The 22,207-nt window shown below is 34.4% G+C and overlaps 1 protein-coding gene across 2 annotated transcripts in view; it reads left to right on the top strand.

The window, feature by feature from the left end:
- The window catches only part of FSTL5 (follistatin like 5), an 812,556-nt gene extending 807,315 nt beyond the window's left edge, over positions 1 to 5,241 (top strand). For both annotated transcript variants that reach the window (XM_033215581.1, XM_033215579.1), the window contains exon 16: positions 2,698 to 5,241. In XM_033215581.1, coding sequence (XP_033071472.1) covers positions 2,698 to 3,400 — 703 coding nt within the window. In that variant the 3' untranslated portion in view covers positions 3,401 to 5,241. The remainder of the gene's footprint in view (positions 1 to 2,697) is intronic.
- The last annotated feature ends 16,966 nt before the right edge of the window (positions 5,242 to 22,207 follow it).

Here is a 22,207-nt window from a genome sequence, read left to right as displayed (position 1 = left end):
ATTAATCAGAGACTAATGAACAGTGGGAGACTTCTGAATATCAATCTGTACTAGGGGAAATTTTGAATTAGAGACATCACTTCCTAACCAATAAATCAGTGGTGAAAAATTGCAGGCGTTCTCATGCATCTGCTTATGCAGCTACATCTCCAGTCCTAAAGAAGCGTACAATGCATATGCCAAAATAGATGTAATTTTACCACCCCACACGGATCTTCTGCATTTTTAACTGGACCATTTTTTAAAATTTTTAATTACTTCCAAAAGTAGCTAGATTGTATCACAGAAAACTTGAGTACATTCGGTAGTATCAAAGTTAAAATTGTTCAGGAGTAAAGAGAGCTTATCTCGTTCTTCCTCATTAGCATTTGAAAATCTAGCCCAAAGGGACTAGAAGACTCAAGGTTAAGAGGAGAGCTGAAATGTCAAAGCTTGATTGGCTCATTGCTTTTGTTCAGTGAGCCTAGTACTGCTTTTCCTCTGAGCTCATGTACAATTTATAACAGAAAGATATTTTTCAACATAATTCATAATTTTGCAAAGAATACAATTATATTTACATACCTATACATCCTTAATGGTTGTCCATTAATAGAAAAATATATTTTTGTTTATAGTAAATGGAGTTAATTATTTTTTCAGACAAATCTGAGATTACATAGTGATACTTATGATGTTTATGATTTTTTGATGCAGAGACACAAAAATATGGGACTCAGTTGACAGTTTGAAGCTTTTTAATCCCTTATTACTCAGATAGGATTTTAAAACTACACTATGTTTATACACCAGGCATTAATATTTTAATGAAAATATGTATAAATAGTTATCAACAGTATGAATGTTTCTTCATACCATCATAATCAAGACTGAAAATTTATCCTGAATGGGTATGGTATGAGCTGGGTTTACAGAAAGTACACAAACACATTTATTAACGATACAGAAAAAGATAAAGAGTTAGCAAACAAGCTACAAGTGGTGGACATCATTCAGAGATACACTCAAAATATTATTTTCAAGTATATTGCTTTATGCCATTTCGAATACAAGGAACAAGAAATAGTTATGAAATTAGGTAACAGTATAGCAGAATGCTATAATCAAGCTTTATTCACTAGCCCTGTTTCACTTTTTTATCACTCAAAATGTCTAGACTCATTGGAGACAGGGAGAGTTATGTTGATCTGCAATATATTCCCAGTGTCTTGCATGTAGTAGTTGTTTAACAAATATTTAGGAAAGCTTTATAAAGGAGTAGCTATACATTGCGAATTTTCTTTCACATAAAAGAATTTGTACTCTCTCTAATGATAGCAAATAGTCTCCTCATAAATTTTAAATATAGCTAAAATTATAATATGGTTTGTCAACTATATTTAATGTAAGAAGAATGGAAGCAATTACAATTTTATGTCTATTTTCATAAAACATCTGTGCTTAGGAACCCCCTTTCTTTTGCAATTGCAAAGCAGGACTGATTTTGAGAATATTTATTTTATTTTTCTATGATATTTAATATATGTTTATTTATATTTTTGAGCTTGCTAAAGGCTTACATTTGAAATTCTAAAGAGATATTACTCTGATTGCACCATATTTTGTACTATGTGTGGAAATGGTCATTTTTTTACATAAATAAAACTATGTGTGATAATTAGCATAAAGATAATTACACAGTTGATGGTAACATAATTGGCTCTCTTCAGAGTTTTTGTTTTGCTTTATCTTAATACTCATAATAAGATAATTTCATTATATTACTTATGAACACAGTGAATGGAAAAATATTTCTCTTTTTTATGAGCTTTTAGAACTATTAGGAGGTGACAATCAATATTATTAATGCAAACATAAATAAAAGTCCTTTACAATTCTGCTGGCCAATATCTACTTTGGATATAATTTTATTTAATAGTTTCTATCTCATTGTATCTTGTTTAACTTATCTTTGCTGGAAAGTTGCTTGTGTTCTAGGTGAGTTTAAAAATATATTTACGTTTGCCACAGGTATCTCTGATAATTCTCAAGCAATATTTAGCAAATATGCTTTGAAAAGTTCTGAACTAATTTAAGATCAACAAAACAAACAAACAAAAATTGTTTAATTGGCTTTAATATAAAAATAAAGTTCTTTATTCAATATAGGATAACAAATAAAACGCAGGCATATAATTAAAAATCACAATATAAATATGGAAAGGTTGAAAAATGTTATACTTAAGTTTATCTAAATAATGATGAGTGTCAGATTTATTTAATGGTCAAAAAACAATATAAGAAGTAAGTGAAATGAGTGAAACCAATATATGTTCAAGTCTTTTACTCTTGCTGGATTTGGCAATAGTTAACCAAGCTTATTTAATATCAGATGGTTTAGAGACATACAGAATAATGTATACTTCTTCTTTCCCTCCATGTTAAAAGCAAAATTTGTTGCTGCAATTAACTAGATGTATTGTTTTTAATTATTTTTCTTTCTACAGCATGAGTTATGATGATTTGGATGTAACAAAAGAATGACCTAGAGAAAGAAGGAGAGTGGCACAATCTACAGATTAATTCTAGCACAAGTGTAACACAAATTGCTGCCTTGCCTGACAATTAGAGCCTGGGCTTGTGATGGACCTTTCCACCTGTATCTATGGCTAAAAACTCCATTGTTTCCAGTCTAACTCTGATTTTCATTTTTTTCAGGTTTGGATTTGTTCTTCATAAAGATGAAGCTGCATTACAAAAAATTGATCTTGAAACCATGTCATACATCAAGACAATTAACTTGAAGGACTATAAGTGTGTTCCTCAGTCATTGGCATATACACACTTGGGAGGCTACTACTTCATTGGCTGCAAACCTGACAGCACCGGAGCAGTTTCCCCACAGGTCATGGTAGACGGTGTAACTGACTCAGTGATTGGGTTCAATAGTGATGTGACGGGCACTCCATATGTTTCTCCAGATGGCCACTACCTTGTCAGCATTAATGATGTGAAAGGTCTTGTAAGGGTTCAGTACATTACCATCAGAGGAGAAATACAGGAGGCTTTTGATATTCACACAAATCTGCACATATCTGATCTGGCATTTCAACCATCCTTTACTGAAGCCCACCAATATAACATCTACGGTAGTTCAAGCACACAAACTGATGTGCTCTTTGTGGAGCTCTCTTCTGGGAAGGTCAAGATGATAAAGAGTCTCAAGGAACCACTCAAGGCAGAAGAATGGCCTTGGAACCAGAAAAACAGGCAAATCCAGGACAGTGGCTTGTTTGGTCAATACCTGATGACACCTTCCAAGGACTCTCTCTTCATCCTAGATGGACGACTCAATAAATTAAACTGTGAGATCACTGAAGTTGAGAAAGGAAATACAGTCATTTGGGTTGGAGATGCCTAAAATCCCTATGATACAATTATTGGATGAAGCATTTTACAATACATTGCACTTAATCCATTGTTTAAATTTACAACTTAACTTTCCAAGTTTATATCCTAGTCAGACAAAATTTACTTGGCCCAAATAAAATAAGTTGTTTTTGACTAAGACATACACAATTAAGAATAGTGGTTAATTAGAAATACTTAGCACACTATTGAATGAGAAATCACATCAGTCACAAGAATCAAATGTGTAAATTATGCTTTAAACAATAAAGTAGGATTTAAATCATTTAAAAAACTAAACTGCAGGGAATTTCAGATGACGTAAGCATTATTTCATTTTGAGGGTAGTTTATTTTTTTCTCTGTCCTTTTGGTATGATTAAACAAGAAATAAAAGGTGTTGTGGAAACTTAAAATTCTTAATTCAAAACATTTGGTCCTGACCACTGTTTATAATATTTTGTGCCTTGAAGGGAATGTCACAGGAGGAAAAGGAAGACTAAAACCTGCATACTAAATGCCCTCATAACTATAAATCTCTTGTTGTTAAAAAACATCTCTTGCGCCAAAACCTGCCTTCAGTCTTTTGTTTAACCCTCAGTGAACTATCAATTGAAGGCATAAGTTGGCCTTAGCTTGTACACAGGTGTCAACCTCTAGTTGACATTTACTGTATAATCTGCAGCATGCTATAGAAAGTGGGAAGGAAGGGAGGAAAATAATTACAGTCAAAATATTTGCAATCTATCTACTCATTTTGCTTTCAATCACTAGAGCGCATTATATTTTTAATGCAAGTTTGTCTGGGATGTCAACTGCCTACAGATGTTTATTACTAGCAGAACAGATTATTTATTACTAGATTGTTTCTTTTCATATAGTCCAATGGTTCATCATCAGGAACTTTCGGTTGTAAAAAAGGAAACATTACTTTTGTCTGCTAAAGTAAACCATATATAGGGAAATTAACACCTAGGAAAAGAAAACTGGCAAGAGAATTGATGAGGTATTAGTGGCTTAGAAGAATTAGTAATGTAAGTTGGGAATAAAGGGGTAGCACCACAATGGTAATTAAAGATGTAGTTCTCCATTGTTTTTGCTATTTAAATATAATGTATCAAAAACCTTTATTCAAAATAATTTCCCCAAATGGTTTATTTTATTCATCTCTTATGTAATCCCAGAAGCACCTTCTCACTATGTGCTGTAGTTTGAAACCTAACTAATCCTCCTACTTGAGACACCGTAGAGAAGTAAAAATTGTTGCTTCTCTTTTGTTTTAAGAGGAAATGAGAAGGCCAGCAGAAGTAGATTAAAACTAGAGAGCTGGTTTATTAAAATAAGCAGATAATTATCCAGGCTTAAAGTAATAGCTTACATGTTTTGAAAATCTTTGTACTTATTTTTGTTTTTATTGTTGCAAAAAATGTTAATGGGCTGTTGAAATGACCTCCACTTACTTAAGGTAATCCAATAAGATCTTTTTTAAATATACAAATTTTACTCAAGTTTAAATTGTGTAAAACTGCTTAGAAACCTGAAATTTTATAGTGTGTAATATCTTACGTGTATATAGCATCCTGAGCTGTGTGATACAGTAGATTTCTTCTTAGCAGAAACATTATGCGAGGTGGATTTAATAAACCACAAAAATCAGCTTATGTTTCTACTTATTGAATCTGCTTTACTTTTTAGCAATTTTCTTCCTTGTGAACATGAACCATATAAAGTGTCTGTGACTTAATGATTTCATGTAAGTCTTTTGCATACATCCTTCTTTTGTAACTTACACCATGTGGATGCTCTGTCTGTAGACATTGCTTGATAAAAGGAGAATAAACCTCTTACATTTTAACCCTTAAGAGTTCAGTCAATGATTTAATATGCATACCATTTTTTAAAAATTCCTCTCAATGCTTCAGATATAGTGTGGTGCTCTGCATTATTCTGAAAGTGATGAAATCAGGTGAAGGTAAAGTAAACTGAGATCAATCAAGGAAAGAGAAGTTAGTTTGTCTTTTTATATAAAATCTAAATTGGATATCCCTTGATTATTCAATATTTGCAGCAAGGCATATATTCTTTACATGATGTCTCTTTTTATAGAATATCTTCTTTTCTTGTGTATTCAATGAAAATATTGGACTGGAATATCAAAATTATACTCAAAAGAGTAGGCTTTCCTTTCCATGACCTTACAGCATTAATCACACAAATACTGAGTCACTTTTTAAAAACATTCTGATTGTTAAAATACTGATATTTGTGAGCTTTAAAAAAATCAGATGAATACGTATGTTACAATTACATCTGAAGTTGATATTTCTTCAAAGACAAGGTAAAAGGTTGAGTAAGAAATAGCATACAGGGAATCAGTATGATCCTATGCATACCCTGATTGAAGTGTACTGTAAATACTCATATTAGCAATACTGTGGGTGCGTATAAAAAGTGAAAGTGAAGAAAAACTAGGATAAAATGATGAGTAAACTGCTTTAAAAATAAGCTATAGGCTGGGCGCGGTGGCTCACACCTTGTAATCCCAGCACTTTGGGAGGCCGAGGCGGGTGGATCATGAGGTCAGGAGATCGAGACCATCCTGGCTAACACGGTGAAACCCCTTCTCTACTAAAAATACAAAAAAAATTAGGCAGGCATGGTGGCACACGGCTGTAGTCCCAGCTACTCCGGAGCCCGAGGCAGGAGAATGGCGTGTACTCGGGAGGCGGAGCTTGCAGTGAGCTGAGATCGCGCCACTGCACTCCAGCTTGGGCGACAGAGTGAAGCTCTGTCTCAAAACAAAACAAAACAAAAACATGCAAAACAGAGCGGGTGTGGCGGATCACTTGAGGTCAGGAGTTTGAGAATAGCTTGGCCAACATGGTGAAAGCCCATCTCTGCTAAAAAAAAAAAAAAAGAAAAAGAAAAAGAAAAAGAAAAAGAAAAATAGCCAGTGTGATGGGTGCCTGTAATCCCAGCTATTTGGGAGGCTGAGGCAGGAGAATCACTGGAACCCGGAACCCGGGAGGCAGAGCTTGCAGTGAGCCGAGATTGCGCCACTGCACTCTAGCCTGGGCCACAGAGCGAGACTCTATCTCAAAAACAAAAATAAATAAATAATAAATTTTAAAAAAGAAGCTATAACCCCAAAGAATAGATTTGTTTTGTTCGTTTGTTTTTGTTCTGTCGCCAGGCTGCAGTGCAGTGGTGCAATCTTGGCTCACTGCAACCTCCTGGGTTCAAGTGATTCTCCTGCCTCAGCCTCCCCAGTAGCTGGGATTATTGGCACTCGTCACCATGCCCGACTAATTTTTGAATTTTTAGTTAAGGCAGGGTTTCACCATGTTGGCCACGATGGTCTCAATCTCTTGACCTCGTGATGCAACCGCCTTGGCCTCCCAAAGTGCTGGGATTACAGGCGTGAGCCACCACGCATGGCCCCAAAGAGTATATTGTTAACAGACAAAAGAAAAAAAATGAAATTATATCAATGACAGGCACGGAATGAGTAAAGGTATGAAAGCAAGCATGATAATACGATGTGGGGCGGTCATAGAGCAAAACCGAAAGATGTAAATTATTTATTTTTAAAATTGTTGATATAGGTAAGACAAGAATGTAGGTCGTAAACAGTTTTTAAGGGAGAGAGGTGAAGATTGAAACTAGTTTAAAAACTTAGAATTAATCCAGGCAATAGAGACCTAACCATAATTTTTCACTGCTTCTGTAGATACTGAATAACGAACTTCTAAAAAGAGAAATGATAGTGAAAACAATATTTTTAAAATTTATGATCTTTTTAGTGGAATGAAAATTTAACTGAAGACTAGGGAAACTGAGGGAAATGGAATTACTTATGTAACTTTTGCAAAAATGTGAGTTTGTGATCTTTAAGGCACGACAATTAAATTGCAAGCATATTTTAAAAAATAAGACTTGTTAAGGAACCATACCTGAAGTAGCAACTGAATAAATATGGATCATAAAAGGGACAAAAATGATAAGACTAAAATATGACACCGTTGATAGAAATAAGAAAGCCTTGAAGGAGAACTAAATTCGGGTGACCAAATGAAGATCTGGATAAGGGACAAACTAAATGGAAATATAGGGCAATGGATATATGCCCAGGGAAGTGTCATCATATACAGCAGATAATGTAGTTTTTAGGGGTCATTCTACCTTCTGTCTAATTATATCCATGTAAAGTTGAAGCACTTAAAATATTTGCGATTTAGGGCCTAATAACCTTTCTGATTCCAACTCAAAAGTTATTCACAGAATTTTACTTTACAAAATCGATTCAGTTGAATTTTACTAATCAAGATTTTTACATGATAAAACAATATGTTTAATACTACCTGACAAATTATTATATTGTGTAAATATCCGAAGACAGAAAAAAATGAAAACAATGTTGATATTCAGGAAAACATCTTTGTATGATGTTTTCACTATTTATGAAAACCAATAAAATGAAATAAAAATGTACAACCCAATGTTGCAATTTTAAGAACTCTTAAGGGGCTCTCCTATTTTCACTTGCTATATTTAGCATGTTCCGCTATGAACGGGCAAAGAGAACAAAGGAAGCACCTACCAAATATCTATGTCTACTTTTCTTTGAATCACAGTCTAATATCATTTACCTCTCCTGAGAAACTTTAGAGGCAGAAATGTATTCTGAAATTCATGCCATAGAAATTCTCATCTGCTGTCTTAAGTCCTGGTAAATTTTCCCGACTTTCTAGGAGACTAAATCTTCACCATATGAGCATAGCTTTTTGTTTGTTTGCCTTTATAAATTGCATAGTCCTGTTGGTAAATGGAAAAGCACTTAGCTCTTCAGTAATATTCAGTGGCAAAATGAACCTGTCTCTGTGGTATTTAGTGGACACTGCACAGCTATTTTACAGTAATTTACAGCTACAGTTGGTGAACTGGAAAGTTTTAACAGTTGTTCTTTTATACTAGAGTTTACCAATAATAAAATTCTCTATTTTGGAACTTGTTTTCAAGGCTGTAATCAAATTTGGCTGAAATTGACAAAGAACGCACCAAAATACTAAACATATTCTGTTTTGATATTTTGTAAATGTATTGAAAGACTGTCTCTAAATACACATTTTCCTCCTTTTTAGAAGAAGAATCAAAATCACCTCAGTATCAAAAGAATATTGATATTTCAATTGGAAAAATGTCCACATTATTTAAGTGGACAATTACTCAGTTATTCAAATATTCAATAATTATTCAAATATTCATTATTCAAGATACTTTTTGTATTTCAATTAAAATGAACAGTGTTATTTTACACCTGGACCCATAAACTTGTTCAAAGTTACAAAGTCCAAATAAAATATCTCATGATAATCAAAGCAGATATGTGAGAAAATATAGCTCTTTAAAAACGGTTAAATATGGCAGGACGCGGTGGCTCACGCCTGTATTCCCAGCACTTTGGGAAGTCAAGGCAAGCGGATCACAAGGTCAAGAGAACGAGACCATCCTGCCCAACATGGTGAAACCCGGTCTCTACTAAAAATACAAAAATTAGCTGGTCGTGGTGGTGCGAGCCTGTGATCCTGGCTATTCGGGAGGCTGAGGCAGGAGAACAGTTTGAATCTGGAATGCGGAGGTTGCAGTGAACCGAGATCACACCACTGCACTCCAGCCTTGTGACAGAGACTCTCTCTCAAAAGAAAAAAAAAAAAAAAAAGGTTAAATATTGACATACTCTGCTCATACAGCTGTTTTTTTTGTTTTTGTTTTTTTTTTGAGATGGAGTCTTGCTCTGTCGCCCAGACTGGAGTGCGGTGGCGCAATCTCGGCTCACTGCAACCTCTGCTTCCCAGGTTCATGCCAGTCTCCTAACACAGCCTCCTGATTAGCTGGGACTACAGGCATATGCCACCACGCTCTGCTAATTTTTTTTTTGTATTTTTAGTAGAGACGGGGTTTCACCATGTTAGCCACGATAGTCTCGAGCTCCTGACCTCATGATCCACCTGCCTGGGCCTCCCAAAGTGCTGGGATTACAGGGTTGAGCCACGGGGCCTGGCCCCACCCGCTTTTAAACTACTTCTGCTCTTCAGTTTCTGTCCTTTCAGAACTATTAACAAAGAGTACCCAAAATATCAACATTTGATTTTATAAAGTATAATTTATCATTTTATCTTTATTAATAAACATTATCTTCAAACATTAATTATTCTGTAGGGTAATTGTTATAAGTTGAGCAAGAGTGAATATATTGATAAGTTACTAACACATAGCATGTTAATTTTATAGCATTTTTAAAAGTTGCTTGCTGATAGAAATATTTTTAATTCATCTATTTCGGTGCAAATCTGCCATATGCCATGCAGTTTTCCACTTTAAAGCAAGTAAACACCTAACTGGGAGTGTGTGTATGTGTGTGTGTGTATGTGTGTGTTTTAATTTGAGTATACAAAAGTGAAAATACATCTAGGGACATTGGAGGATGAAGTTTTAATATTTAAACATATCCCATTAGTATTTTGGAATGCATATTAAATCTAGAACCATGATAGTGAGTTACATAAAAATTATTATAATATAGGATTCCTGTATAAATTTGTAGAATGACTATGAATCACAGGATCTCACATCTCTCATAGCATTCAAATAGATAAAAACACAGACTACCAATCTTGGTAAGGAGAAATCAAAGAAACACAAAGTCAATGGACTTTCACTCTGGAGATGCTGCAAGATCAAGTAAATTAGGATATGTACTCATATACAAACTCTCAATAATGTAATACTGAGCTCAAATAAATATACATATACATACACATGTATATGCATTAAAATCACTTCCCTGATATATTTCACAATTACTAAAATATATTTTAAATCAATTACAAACACAGATTCAACAAAGGGAAACTATAGAAATCAGTCTCAGTTCATCGGAATAAACTGAGAAAAATTTCAAGTACTTAACAAGTAATATATATGTGAACAGATATATAAGCATGTATATCTAAAAAATATTAACAAATGTCACTTTAAAGATGAAATCAAATTGAGATCTGTACAATCTGCAGATTCTCTAAATAACGAAAATGCTAATACTATGCTGCAAAAATAATACAGAGATTCTTACACGGCTAAGAAAGAACAAAGCTGCAAAGAAAGCCATGCCCTCCCCCATACACACACACTCTAGCAGAAAAAGCTGGAAAATCCACAAAATCATATTGTTACTTGAGCCTCTTTAGACAGGTGGGGTTACAAGTTCACCAGGTAAACTCATTTCCAATGAGGAACAAGAAATAATTTCACCCTTGGCATAGCACAGGAGAAAGAAGTGGCCTACATGAATGTAAAATGAAATCAGCTAACATTTTAAAAACTTCTTCAAGGGAATGTCTAGGCTAGCTTATCAGTTTGGAAAGACTAGGGGCCTCAGACACAGGAAGAGTTTATACTCACAAAATGTTTTCCACGGATCTTCACCATGTGCTTAGAAAAAGGCAGGGTGGGAGACCAGAAATGGCTGGCTTTGTTGGTAGTGTGGTGTGCAAGTGGGGATCAGCTGCTTTGGGGAGATGGGTCTTGTCCCCTTGCCCTTACTCTTCTGTCCTAAGAAGCAAAAATGTTAAGTAGTTAGGGTATGGGCAGTCATCTGTCTCACCCCCAGGGAACAGGCAAGGTTCCATTGCTTCTAGGAGGAGTAAAAGCAAAACCTGAGGAGTGGATGGCAAATAATCTCATCTTCATCGGCAAAACACACATCAATATATTGCTGCCAAAAGAGAATAAGACTCTCACTGCTGCGGGAGGGGCAGTGAACCATGTCTAGTGAAATGTGAGAAAAAGTACAGCACTTACTTTTCAAGAGATACACTTTAGTAACACTTTTTCTTTTTATTAAGTCTAATTTGTCTGACATTACCAGAGCTACTCCAGCTTTCTTACAGAAGCTTTTTGCACAATTTTTTTCCTTCTTTTATTATCTATTTGAATTTTTCAATCTGAAATTTGTCTCCTTTAAACACCACATATTTGGATCTCTCTTTATACTCTCATCAGACTATATCTGTATTTTGATTGTTTACCCCATTTACATTAAATGTATTATTGCTGTAGTTGGATTTAAATCTTCTATGCTATTTTTTAGAGGTCTCATGTGTATCCTGTTTCTCTATGCCTCATTTACTGCTTTCTTTGGAATTAAGTGAATATTTCCTGGGGTAACATTTCAATTCCTTTAACGATAATTTCACTTTTTAAAAATTGTTTTTGTTGTTATTGCTCTGGGGCTTACCATATACATCTTAACTTATTAGAATGAACTTCAGATTTATACTAACTAAATTCTAGGGAGACACAGATATGTCAGTCCTATGTAACTCTCACTACTGTTTCCTTATTTTGTGCTTTTTTTTATATTCATAAAAATGCCTAATACTAATTATTACTTTATATAATTTTGTTTTTTTAAATAAGAGAAAAAAGGAGAAGTACATATATTTATTGTTACAAAAAATGTCCTTATTTACTATTTCTGTTTGTCTTTATAGGTTTCTATGGATTTAATGCTTTTTCTCATTGCAATACAGGGACATCCTTTCCACTTTCATTGTCAAATATGTTGCATAACTATATGTGGTAGGTCTGCAATAAAATACACATTTTAAAACAAATTATTTTGTTTCAGTTAAAAAGAGGAAAAGAGAAGATATAGGCATTTACAATGTCTTCTATTAAGACATAGATTATCATTGTTGGCATTTTGTGTGCACCTGTGTGTGTGTGTGTGTGTGTGTATATATGTATTGAAATTTTTGCTATGGTCACTAAAGAAATTTGTTTAGCATTTTTATAAGGTGCATTTGCTATCAAGAAATTCTCTCAATTTTTGTTTCTCTGGTAAGGTCTTCATTTGACCTTCATTTACGAAAGATGAAGTTTCCGAATGTTAGATTGTTGATTGAATTTTTTTATTTTAGCAATTAGAATATGTCATCTCATTACCTACTAAACTTCATTGTTTTTGATGGTAATATGATAGAATTCTTACTGAGATTCCCATAAATGTGATGTGTTAATCTCTCACTACTTTCAAAATTGTCTGTTAGGCTGGGTGTGGTGCCTCACGCCTGTAAAGCCAGCATTTTGGGAGGCCAAGGTGGGTGGATCATTTGAGGTCAGGGGTTCAAGATCAGCCTGGCCAACATAGAGAAACCCTGTCTCTATTAAAAATAAAATAAATTAGCCAGGTGGTAGTGGCGTGTGCCTGTAATCCCAGCTGCTTGGAAGCTGAGGAAGGAGAATTGCTTGAGCCTGGGAGGTGGAGGTTGCCGGTGAACTGAGATTGTGCCACTGCACTCCAGCCTGTGCAACCAAGTGAGACTCTATCTCAAAAAAAAAAAAAAAAAGTCTAGTTGTTTTTGTCTTTTAATATTTTTACTATGACATGTCTGGGTTTTGATCTCTTCTAGTTTATGTAACTGGGGATCACTGAATGTTTTCAATGTTTAGAATATTATTTTTTATTAAGTTTGAGTTTGGGGAGTGGTCAGCCATTGAAATTTTTAATAAATTTTCTGTTCCTTTCTTTTCACTTCTTCCTCTTCTATGCTAATGAATTATATGTGTGTTAGTATAATTAAATATGTGTTAGTATGTATGTGTTAGTATCCCACATTTTTCTGAAGTCTATTGCATTTTTAAAATAATTCTTTCCTTTGGATTTTGGAGTCTTTATCCATCTATCTTCAAGGGCATTGATTTTGTCTTCTAGCAGTTCAGATCTTCTGTTGAACTACTCCAGGAAAAATATTTTTCTTTATTATGATTTTAAAACACAGAATTCTATTTGTTTCTTTATATCAATTCTACCTTTTTACAGATATTATATTTTCGATAAGCCATTGACCGCTTGTCTTCCTTTAGTCTTTAAACAATTTCAATTAATTCTTTGAACACATTTATAATGGCTTCTTTGAAGCTTTGCCGATTAAATGTAACAACTGGACCCTCTAATAGGTCGGTTATTTGGGCTGCATGATTTTTTATCTTGTATGGGACACATTTTTTTGTTGTTGTTTCTTTGCATGTATCATATTTTTTGTTAAAATCAGGTCATTTTGGATAAGACATTGTGGCAACTCTGAATATTCTCTCTCCCTAATCCTTTTTTTATTATTCCATTCCTGTTTATCTGTTTAGTGATTTGCTGGACTACTGTAGTGAAATATAAATCCCACACATTGTGAAACCTTGGTATCACACCTCAGTGAGCACAGCATTGGGCATGTGTATAATAATCCTGGGATTGATATTGGTTTTAGAAGGGCTTTCTTTGACTATTAGTTTGCCTGATCTTTCTGTTAACCTGTCTTTTTGACATTACATCCACCTGTTTGTCTCTACTGATTGCTGACTGAATTTGTTATTGGTTTCAAGAATTTTACTGTTATTCCAGATGTTATTATTATCTGGGAAACTAGTTTCTCCACAGTATGCTCCAGTTAAATTCAGACTCCTTTGCAGATATCATTTTGGTCTCTGCTTTACAGATTTGGTCTGACCTTGCTTTATTTCACTGTCTCTTTTTCTGCTTATCTCTGGCAAATTGGCTGCCCTAAGATCGAACTTTTTGCCCACATAGAGCCACCAGCTTATTTTCACTTGACTATCACTCGAATATCTACTGTTTTAAAGCGATCATCGTAGTCTTGAATTTCTTCACCTTTTGTTTCAAATAAGGGTTTTTATAAGAATAATCTGAGTTAACTCAGTGTTTTTATAGGAATAATCTGTTGCTTTTTTTTTTCTTATGACTTACTTCTCCCTCCGTTATTATTATCTGCAAAATATCTGGGCCACAGCTCTTGAGCTGGTGGTGAAGATTGTTGCCTTCTACTCTTGAAGTGACGCTCTAGTTTTACAAGTAGGATAAGGTAGGAGATGGGAGTCTCCGTTTTTCTGGGTCTACTTCTCTGATTATAAAACCTTCTTAACATCGTCTCGACTGGCCGTGGTGGCTCATGCCTGTAATACCAGCACTTTGGGAGGCCGAGGTGGGTGGATCACCTGAGGCCAAGAGTCTGAGACCAGCCTGACCAACATTGTGAAACCCCGTCTCTACTAAAAATCTAAAAAAGAACAAAAACAAAAACCTGGGCGTGGTTGCAGGTGCCTATAATCCCAGCTACTCCAGAGGCTAAGGCAGGATAGTCACTTGAACCCAGGAAGTGGTGGTTGCAGTGAGTCCAGATCACGCCACTGCACTCCAGCATGGGCGACAGAGCAAGACTCCATCTCAAAAAAACAAAACAAAACAAAAAACTCTACATGGAACTGTATGATGTAGCATCTCGTTAGTTCTCCAAACACCTGATCACCTTTCTTGCATCTTTCTCCCTCACTCATTTCTTTCCAGTTATGTAAGTTCCCTTCTCTTCTCTTAAAGGAACATACACACCCCTGACTTTTATATTTGCGCTTTCTTCCACCGAAAATACACATTCCCCAGATATCCTCATGCATGATCTCTTTACCTTCTTCAAATGTCTGCTTACCAGTGAGAATTCCTATTACTTTACGCAAAATTGGAAATCACCTTCCACAATATCCAAAATATGCCTATTCAAACCTGCTGCTTATTCATTTCCATATTTTATAGACATTTAACATGTTATAGGCTTAATTTTATTACCTACATCACCCCATTCAACACATACAAATAATGCAATTTAATAAGACAGGATTTTTGTCTGTTTCATTTATACCACATCCAGAACAAGGCTCTGCATGTGGGAGGTACACATTAGGCAGTCACTAAATATATGAGAGACGATTGAACTGCTATTTTTTTCAACTCTTGCCCTCTTTTTTTGTTCTCTAACTTTTTGAGATTCTCAAATCATGGCAAATTGCATGCCTTGAATGTTATTAAACTGTGATAATTAAAAGTAGAAACATTCAGGCAGGTGTTTTCTATTTAATATTCCCTAATTCTCTAATGTATTAGAGCTAATAGACACATAATGAATATTTGAATAGATAATGTCTTTTTAAAATATTTGCCATTTCAATGTAAATGTAATTGCTTATGTAAACATGATGTTTGTTATATTAAAAATTAATCTTTCATCTATTATTAAACTCTAAATTAATATGCATAGTCTTTTAGTTATTTATGGAGATGGCATGTTCTTTACATATTAGTCTTATCACAAGAAGCATGCTCATATGAAATAAAGAATGTTGTATTTATGGTATCCTACAACAATATAGGATGATCATTCATATTTCTATCTTGAGATTAATTCTTCAAATAAGAAGAAGGGAAGGGGAACATCACACAGTGAGGCCTATCACGGGGGGGGGGAGGGGGGAGGGATTGCATTGGGAGTTATACCTGATGTAAATGATGAGTTGATGGGTGCTGACGAGTTGATGAGTGCAGCACACCAACATGGCACAAGTATACATATGTAACAAACCTGCACGTTATGCACATGTACCCTAGAACTTAAAGTATAATAATAATAAAAAAAAAGAATTATACCATTCAATGCTGAAAATAACTACAATTTTATTGAAACTTTTTAAATTGTTTGATGAATTTCTACTTCCCACATTATCTGACATGACAATGACATCTTTATCTTTGAATTCTCTTACTCTAATGTATTATGCATAAATTGTACATTGTGTTATCCAATTCTATCTAATCTCTCCATCCATTATTGGCCAATTTTCTCTTTTTGCTAATATTATTAATTATAGTTATTTGGACTGAGAATCACCAACCACAAAAATCATACTGCTTTAAAGATAATCATAATGGAAAAATGAATGTATTTATTGTGGTTGTAGTGCTGATGTATGTCATTTAGAATTTTTTTTGAATTATCTCAGAAACTTTCTTAGTTGAATTTTTGCTCTTTAAAACATTTATTATTTTAAAATCCTCCTAAGATTTTTGTTTATAAACCTGTTTTTTATCTGTTCTTTTAATTTTTAAAAACCAAGTATAGCTAAGTTTATTAGTCAAAGTCTAGAAGAATTATACATAGAACAGAAGATTGTGGGAGAAGTGAGTAAAGTGTGAAGGAAGGTCACTTGTAGAAATTTAGGTAAGTAAATTTAAAGTTCAGAGCATACTGCTATAAAATTTTAAAATAAGCATTGTTAATGGAATAAGATACTTCATTATTAATAAAATGAGGTAGTAATTTGATAAAAAGGTCCAATTGACAATATCAGGTGCCCTGCTACTTCACTATTAAACCAATAGTCCTAGTGCTACTGGAAGAGCTTCTAGCAAGTTCTTCTGTGCTTTGGAGTATATTCACATCATCTTCTGCCAGAAAGATTTACTTAAATAAAAAGTAGCTGCTTCTTTGCTACTGGGTGCAAGTAGAGACTAAACGCTTGAACATGTTGGACAAACTTACTATTTTACTTAAATTGTATGTCATGAAACCAGTAGTACCTGATATGATGAACCATAAAACTCTATGTTCATAGCAGCCCACTTGAAGAGCAGAGCATCTATGTGATTCAAGACAAATGGAAAATACTGAGACCTTGATTAACCATGCTATAGCTTACTTGAAAGCTGGAGGTTAATGAAAGGAGATGAAATTCAAGAACACCAGTGTCTACAATCCAAGTTCAGTGTTCTGCTCTTCAAACATGAGTGTCACCCAGAGAAAAGTGGGTCACTTTCCCCACCTTTACTTCCAGAGCAGTAGCCAGGTATTTTTCCCAGGAGGACAAACTGACTGTAAGAAGAGAGATCTCCAAAATGAGCCTCAAAAGAACAGAGTATTTGAAACAAAGTATGAGAAAATTCAAACCTAATGGCATTCCTGAAAACTACGAAGATTTTGGTTGTAAGCAATTAAGTTAAGGCTAGCAGCTCCATGATAGCAACAAAGCAAGTTGTAGGCTAACTAGTTTACCAGAGAGTATAAGGGAAAGAGACATTTAGCAAGAGCCTTCCTTGTGTCACAATAAACCACAAACACAGGCATCAAATGTTATACTTGCAGAGGGGCCAGCATTTAATTTGATCAGACTGTGGAATAATTTCTACTCCAAGGCATTGTTGAAATAATAGCAAATTCAGTCAACTGTCAGGGGAGCCTAACAACCGGATGCTACATCGACAGAGACAGCTTAACAGAGAATTCATGCAAAGAAATAGTCAAAGAGAGCCCTGCTAGAACCAATCTCATTCCATAATGATTGTAAAAATACCAAAGGCCACACCAAGTGAGTAGTGATATTAAAGGCTTAACGGTATGGGAGGATTATATTTCACTACAACAATCCAGATAAATCACTAAACAAAAGTAAACAAGCCAGCAACAATAAGTTCTGTTTAGGGGTATTCAGATTTTCCAAACTAAGTTATCTAACACATACAGCTTTTAACAAAATAAATAAATAAATTGGAAATGCAAACAAAGCAAACAGCAGAAAAGCTTGTGAGAGAGCCCAGATGTTGCATTGAACAGAAAGGACTTCAAAGCAGTCATTATAAATATGTTCAGAAAACTAAAGGAAAAAATACTTAATGAAATAAAGGAAGATATAATGACAATGTCTTATCAAAGGAGAATATGAATAAAGAGATGGAAATTAAAAAGGAAAAAAGTGAAATTGTGAAGATTACTAAGTTGAAAAATACAAAAACCGGAACAAAAAATTTATTAGAGAGGCTCAAGAGTAGATTAACATTGACAGAAGGTAGAATCAATGAACTTGAAAATTGATGCATAATGATTATTGGATGTAAAGATGAGACAGAAGAGACTAAAGGCTTAAGAACAGAGGCTAATATAAATGTAGAACATCATTAAGTACACCAAAATGTGTAAAGGGAGTACAGAAAGAGAAGACAGAAGATTTTCAGAAATAACAGCAGAAAATTTCACAAAATTTATAGGAAATATTAATATGTACAGCCAAGGAGCTCAATAAAAATAAAATAAATGCCAAGATATCCACACCTAGACATGTCACAGTAAAAATGTTAAAATCAAATGATAAAGAGAAAATCATCCTAACAGCAAGAGAGAAATGATTGTTAGCCATACGTATAGCAACAACATTAACAGTGGATGCATCATCATATACAGTGGAGGCCATAAGGCAGTGGAATGACATACTGAAAGATAATAACTATTAACCCATAATTTTATATCCAGCAAAACTATCTTTTAAAGGAAAGCAAAGTAAGATATTCTCAGAGAAACAAAACAGAATGTATTGCTTTCAGGCTTGACAGAAAATAAATTCTAAAAGCTCTTTAGTCTGAAAGTATGGGACCTCAGACAGTAATTTGAATGCGTATTTTTAAAAAGAGTGGTAATGGTTATTATGTAATTATAAAAGAGCATATAAATAGATATGCATTCTCCTCTCTCACATTTATAAAGCAATTTCACATATAATACACTTTCAATTTTATTTTTAGTTCTATAATATAAAGAGGTGTAATATACAATAGAAAAAATAAGTTGTGTAAGCTGTATTTGGATAAAGAACTGATAACAGCTCATAACTGAAAATTAACCTTTCAAGACAAAAATATTTGAATTCTTCAATATGATAAACAGCATGTACGAATAACTCATGGCTACCGTAATATTTAGTGGTGAATTATTTAATGCTTGAAACCTAAGATCAGGAATAACACAAGGATGTTCACTTTTGCCACTTCTATTCAAAATTGTAATGCATGTTCTAGCCAAGGCAGTTGGGCAGAAAAATGAAAATACATTAAACTGTACACATCAATATTTAAATTTATTTTGTATTTTCATTTTATTTTTTAAGACAGAGTCTCACTGTATCATCCATGCTGAATGCAGTGGCCCAATCACAGCTAACTGCAGCCTTCACTTCCTGGACTCAAGCGATCCTCCCAGCTCAGCCTCCTGAGTAGCTGTGACCAAAGGCACACGCCACTATGCCCAGCTAATTTTTTAAAAAAAATTTCGTATAACCAGCCTTCCATCTCGGGGATGAAGCTCACTTGACCATGGTGGATAAGCTTTTTGATATGCTGCTGAATCCAGTTTGCCAGTATTTTATTGAGGATTTATTTTTATTTTTATTTTTCTTGAAACGGAGTCTCTCTCTGTCTCCCAGACTGGAGTACAGTGGATGGATCTCAGCTCATTCCAACCTCCGCCTCCTGGATTCAAGTGATTCTCCCACCTCAGCCTCCCAAGTAGCTGAGATTACAGGTACGTGCCACCAGGCTGAGCTAATTTTTGTATTTTTAGTAGAGACAGGGCTTCACCATGTTGGCCAGGATGGTCTCGAACTCCTGACCTTGTGATCCACCCACCTTGGCTTCCCAAAGTGCTGAGATTACAGGCATAAGCCACCACCCCTGGCCTTACTGAGAATTTTTGCATTGATGTTCATCAGTGATATTCACCATCATTCTTAGTAAACTAACGCAGGAACCGAAAACCAAATACCGCATGTTCTCACTTCTAAAGGGGAGTTAAATTATGAGAACTCATGAACACAAGGAAGTGAACAACAGACACTGGGTCCTACTTGAGGGTGGAGGGTGGAAGGAAAGAGAAGCAGAAACAATAACTATTAGATACTAGGCTTAGTACCTGGGTGACAAAATAATCTGTACTACAAGTTGTGTGATACAAGTTTACCTATATAACAAACCTGCATGTGTAACCCTAAACCTAAATAAATGTTTTTAAAAAGATTAAAAAAAGAATTCATAATTTAAAAAAATCCTGAAAAAGCAATCTCCAATCTCCAGGCCAAAATGTTTTCAATGGAGAATTTTACCAAATATTCAAAGAATTAACAACAATTTTGCATAATGTCTTTCACTATGCAATAATGCATAATGCCTTCCACTGGCTCCATTTTATGAGAGATCAGAATTATCCTTGGACCAAAATCAAAGGCAAAGAAAAGCAAAATGAAGCAACAATGAAAACATTCAGAACAAAATCTGGTATGAATTCAAATCTCAACTTTTTATTTTATTTATTTATTCATTTATTCATTTACTTTTTGCCTTTTCAACCCAGCAATGTACACAAGGAATAATATACCATGACTTAGTGGCCTTTATTCCATAGGCATGACAGGTTCAGAGTGTGAAAGTCAATCAAGAGTCATTGTGCAAATAATTGTATTAACTTATGTAGACAAAAATGGACAAAATTTCTCATAACTCTCGGTACAGCCTCTGAATGCAATTTAATAAAGAGAATCTACAAAATTCTATAGCTAACATCATACAAGTAGTAAAAGGCTAAATGCCTTATCTCTAAAACAGTGAAGAAAGCAAGGATGTCTGCCTTTACCGTCAGTCAACATATTATTAGAAGATGTACAGAAAACAATTAGGTAAGAAAAATAAATGAAAGCCATACCGATTGAAACAGAATAAAACTCTATTTGCAGATGACATGATGTTCTATTAAAAACTTCCAAGAAATCTACAAAGAAAGTTTCTAGAACTAACAAATTAATTCAATCTGGTCATGAGATACAAGATCAACACATATAAATCAACTACATTCTTATGTAAAGGTGCAAATAAATTTAAAATGCAAACCCTTTATAAGTGTTCCAAAGAAGATTAAATAGTAGATATAAATTTAACTGAAAATATACAGGATCTGTATGATGAAAATCGCACAATATTTAAGAAAGAAATAGAAGAATCCCTAAATACTTGGGGAAGCATACGGTGTTGACTGGAAGGCAAAACATAGTAAAGATATCAATTCTTGTATTGGTTTGTGGGCTTAATGCAATTCTTAAATCTCAGCAAGAGTTTTGTAGGCACAGACAAACCTACTCTAAAATTTCTATAGACATTCTCTAGGAGAGACAAAACACTTGAAAAACAAAAGAATAAAGGGGGGGGAACTATTCTACACAATATGATGGCTTATTTTAGAGCCAGAGTAATCAAACCAGTGTAGTAGTGCTGGAAGAATAACCACACAGATCAGTGAAACAGAACAGAGAAACTAGAATTATTTGTTGACAGAGGGTAAAAAACAACTCAATTTAGGGGGAAAGTATTTTCAACAAGTGGTGTTGAAGCAACTGTACAATTATTGGTAAAAAATAAACCTGAATCTAAATCTGACACCTTATAAAAATTAACTCAAAATGAATAATGTATTAAATAAGAAACTTCTAAAAAGGTAAGAAAAATATTTAGGGCCTAGGACAAGGTAGAGGTTTCTTAGACTTAGCACCAAGAGTATGATCCATAAACAGAAAAGTTGATAAATTAAACCTATGAAAGTAAATCATTTTGCTCAGTAAAAGACCCTAAGATGAAAATACAAATGATAGACTAGGAGAAAATATTTTCAAATCCCACATCTGACAAAGGACTCATGTAGAAGGCGTAAAGAACTCTTAAAATTCAATATTAATAAATCACTCAATACAATTAGAAAATAAGCAACATACATGAAGAGACAAAGCAGGAGGATCGTTTGAGCCCAGGAATTCAAGAGCAGCTTGGGCAGCATAGTAAAACACTGTCTCTATAAGCAATAATTTTTTAAAAAGTTAGCTGGGCAAGGTTACACATGGACGTACTCCCAGCCACATGGGAGGCTGAGGCAACAGGACTGCTTGAACCCAAGAGTTCAAGGCCATAGTAAGCCCTGATTGCAAGCCTACACTCCAACCTGGGTGACAGAGTAAAACCCTGTCTCAAAAAAAAAAGAAAGAAAGAAAAAGAAAAATACATTTAAAGCACAGTAAGATATCAGTACAAACCTCACACCTATCAGAATGTATAAATT

The sequence above is a fragment of the Trachypithecus francoisi genome, unplaced genomic scaffold (assembly GCF_009764315.1).
Source record: "Trachypithecus francoisi isolate TF-2019V2 unplaced genomic scaffold, Tfra_2.0 Lachesis_group1, whole genome shotgun sequence".
In the NCBI taxonomy this organism is placed as follows: domain Eukaryota; kingdom Metazoa; phylum Chordata; class Mammalia; order Primates; family Cercopithecidae; genus Trachypithecus; species Trachypithecus francoisi.
Note: the sequence above shows the minus strand (reverse complement) of the source record. Positions and strands in the feature narration are given on the sequence as shown.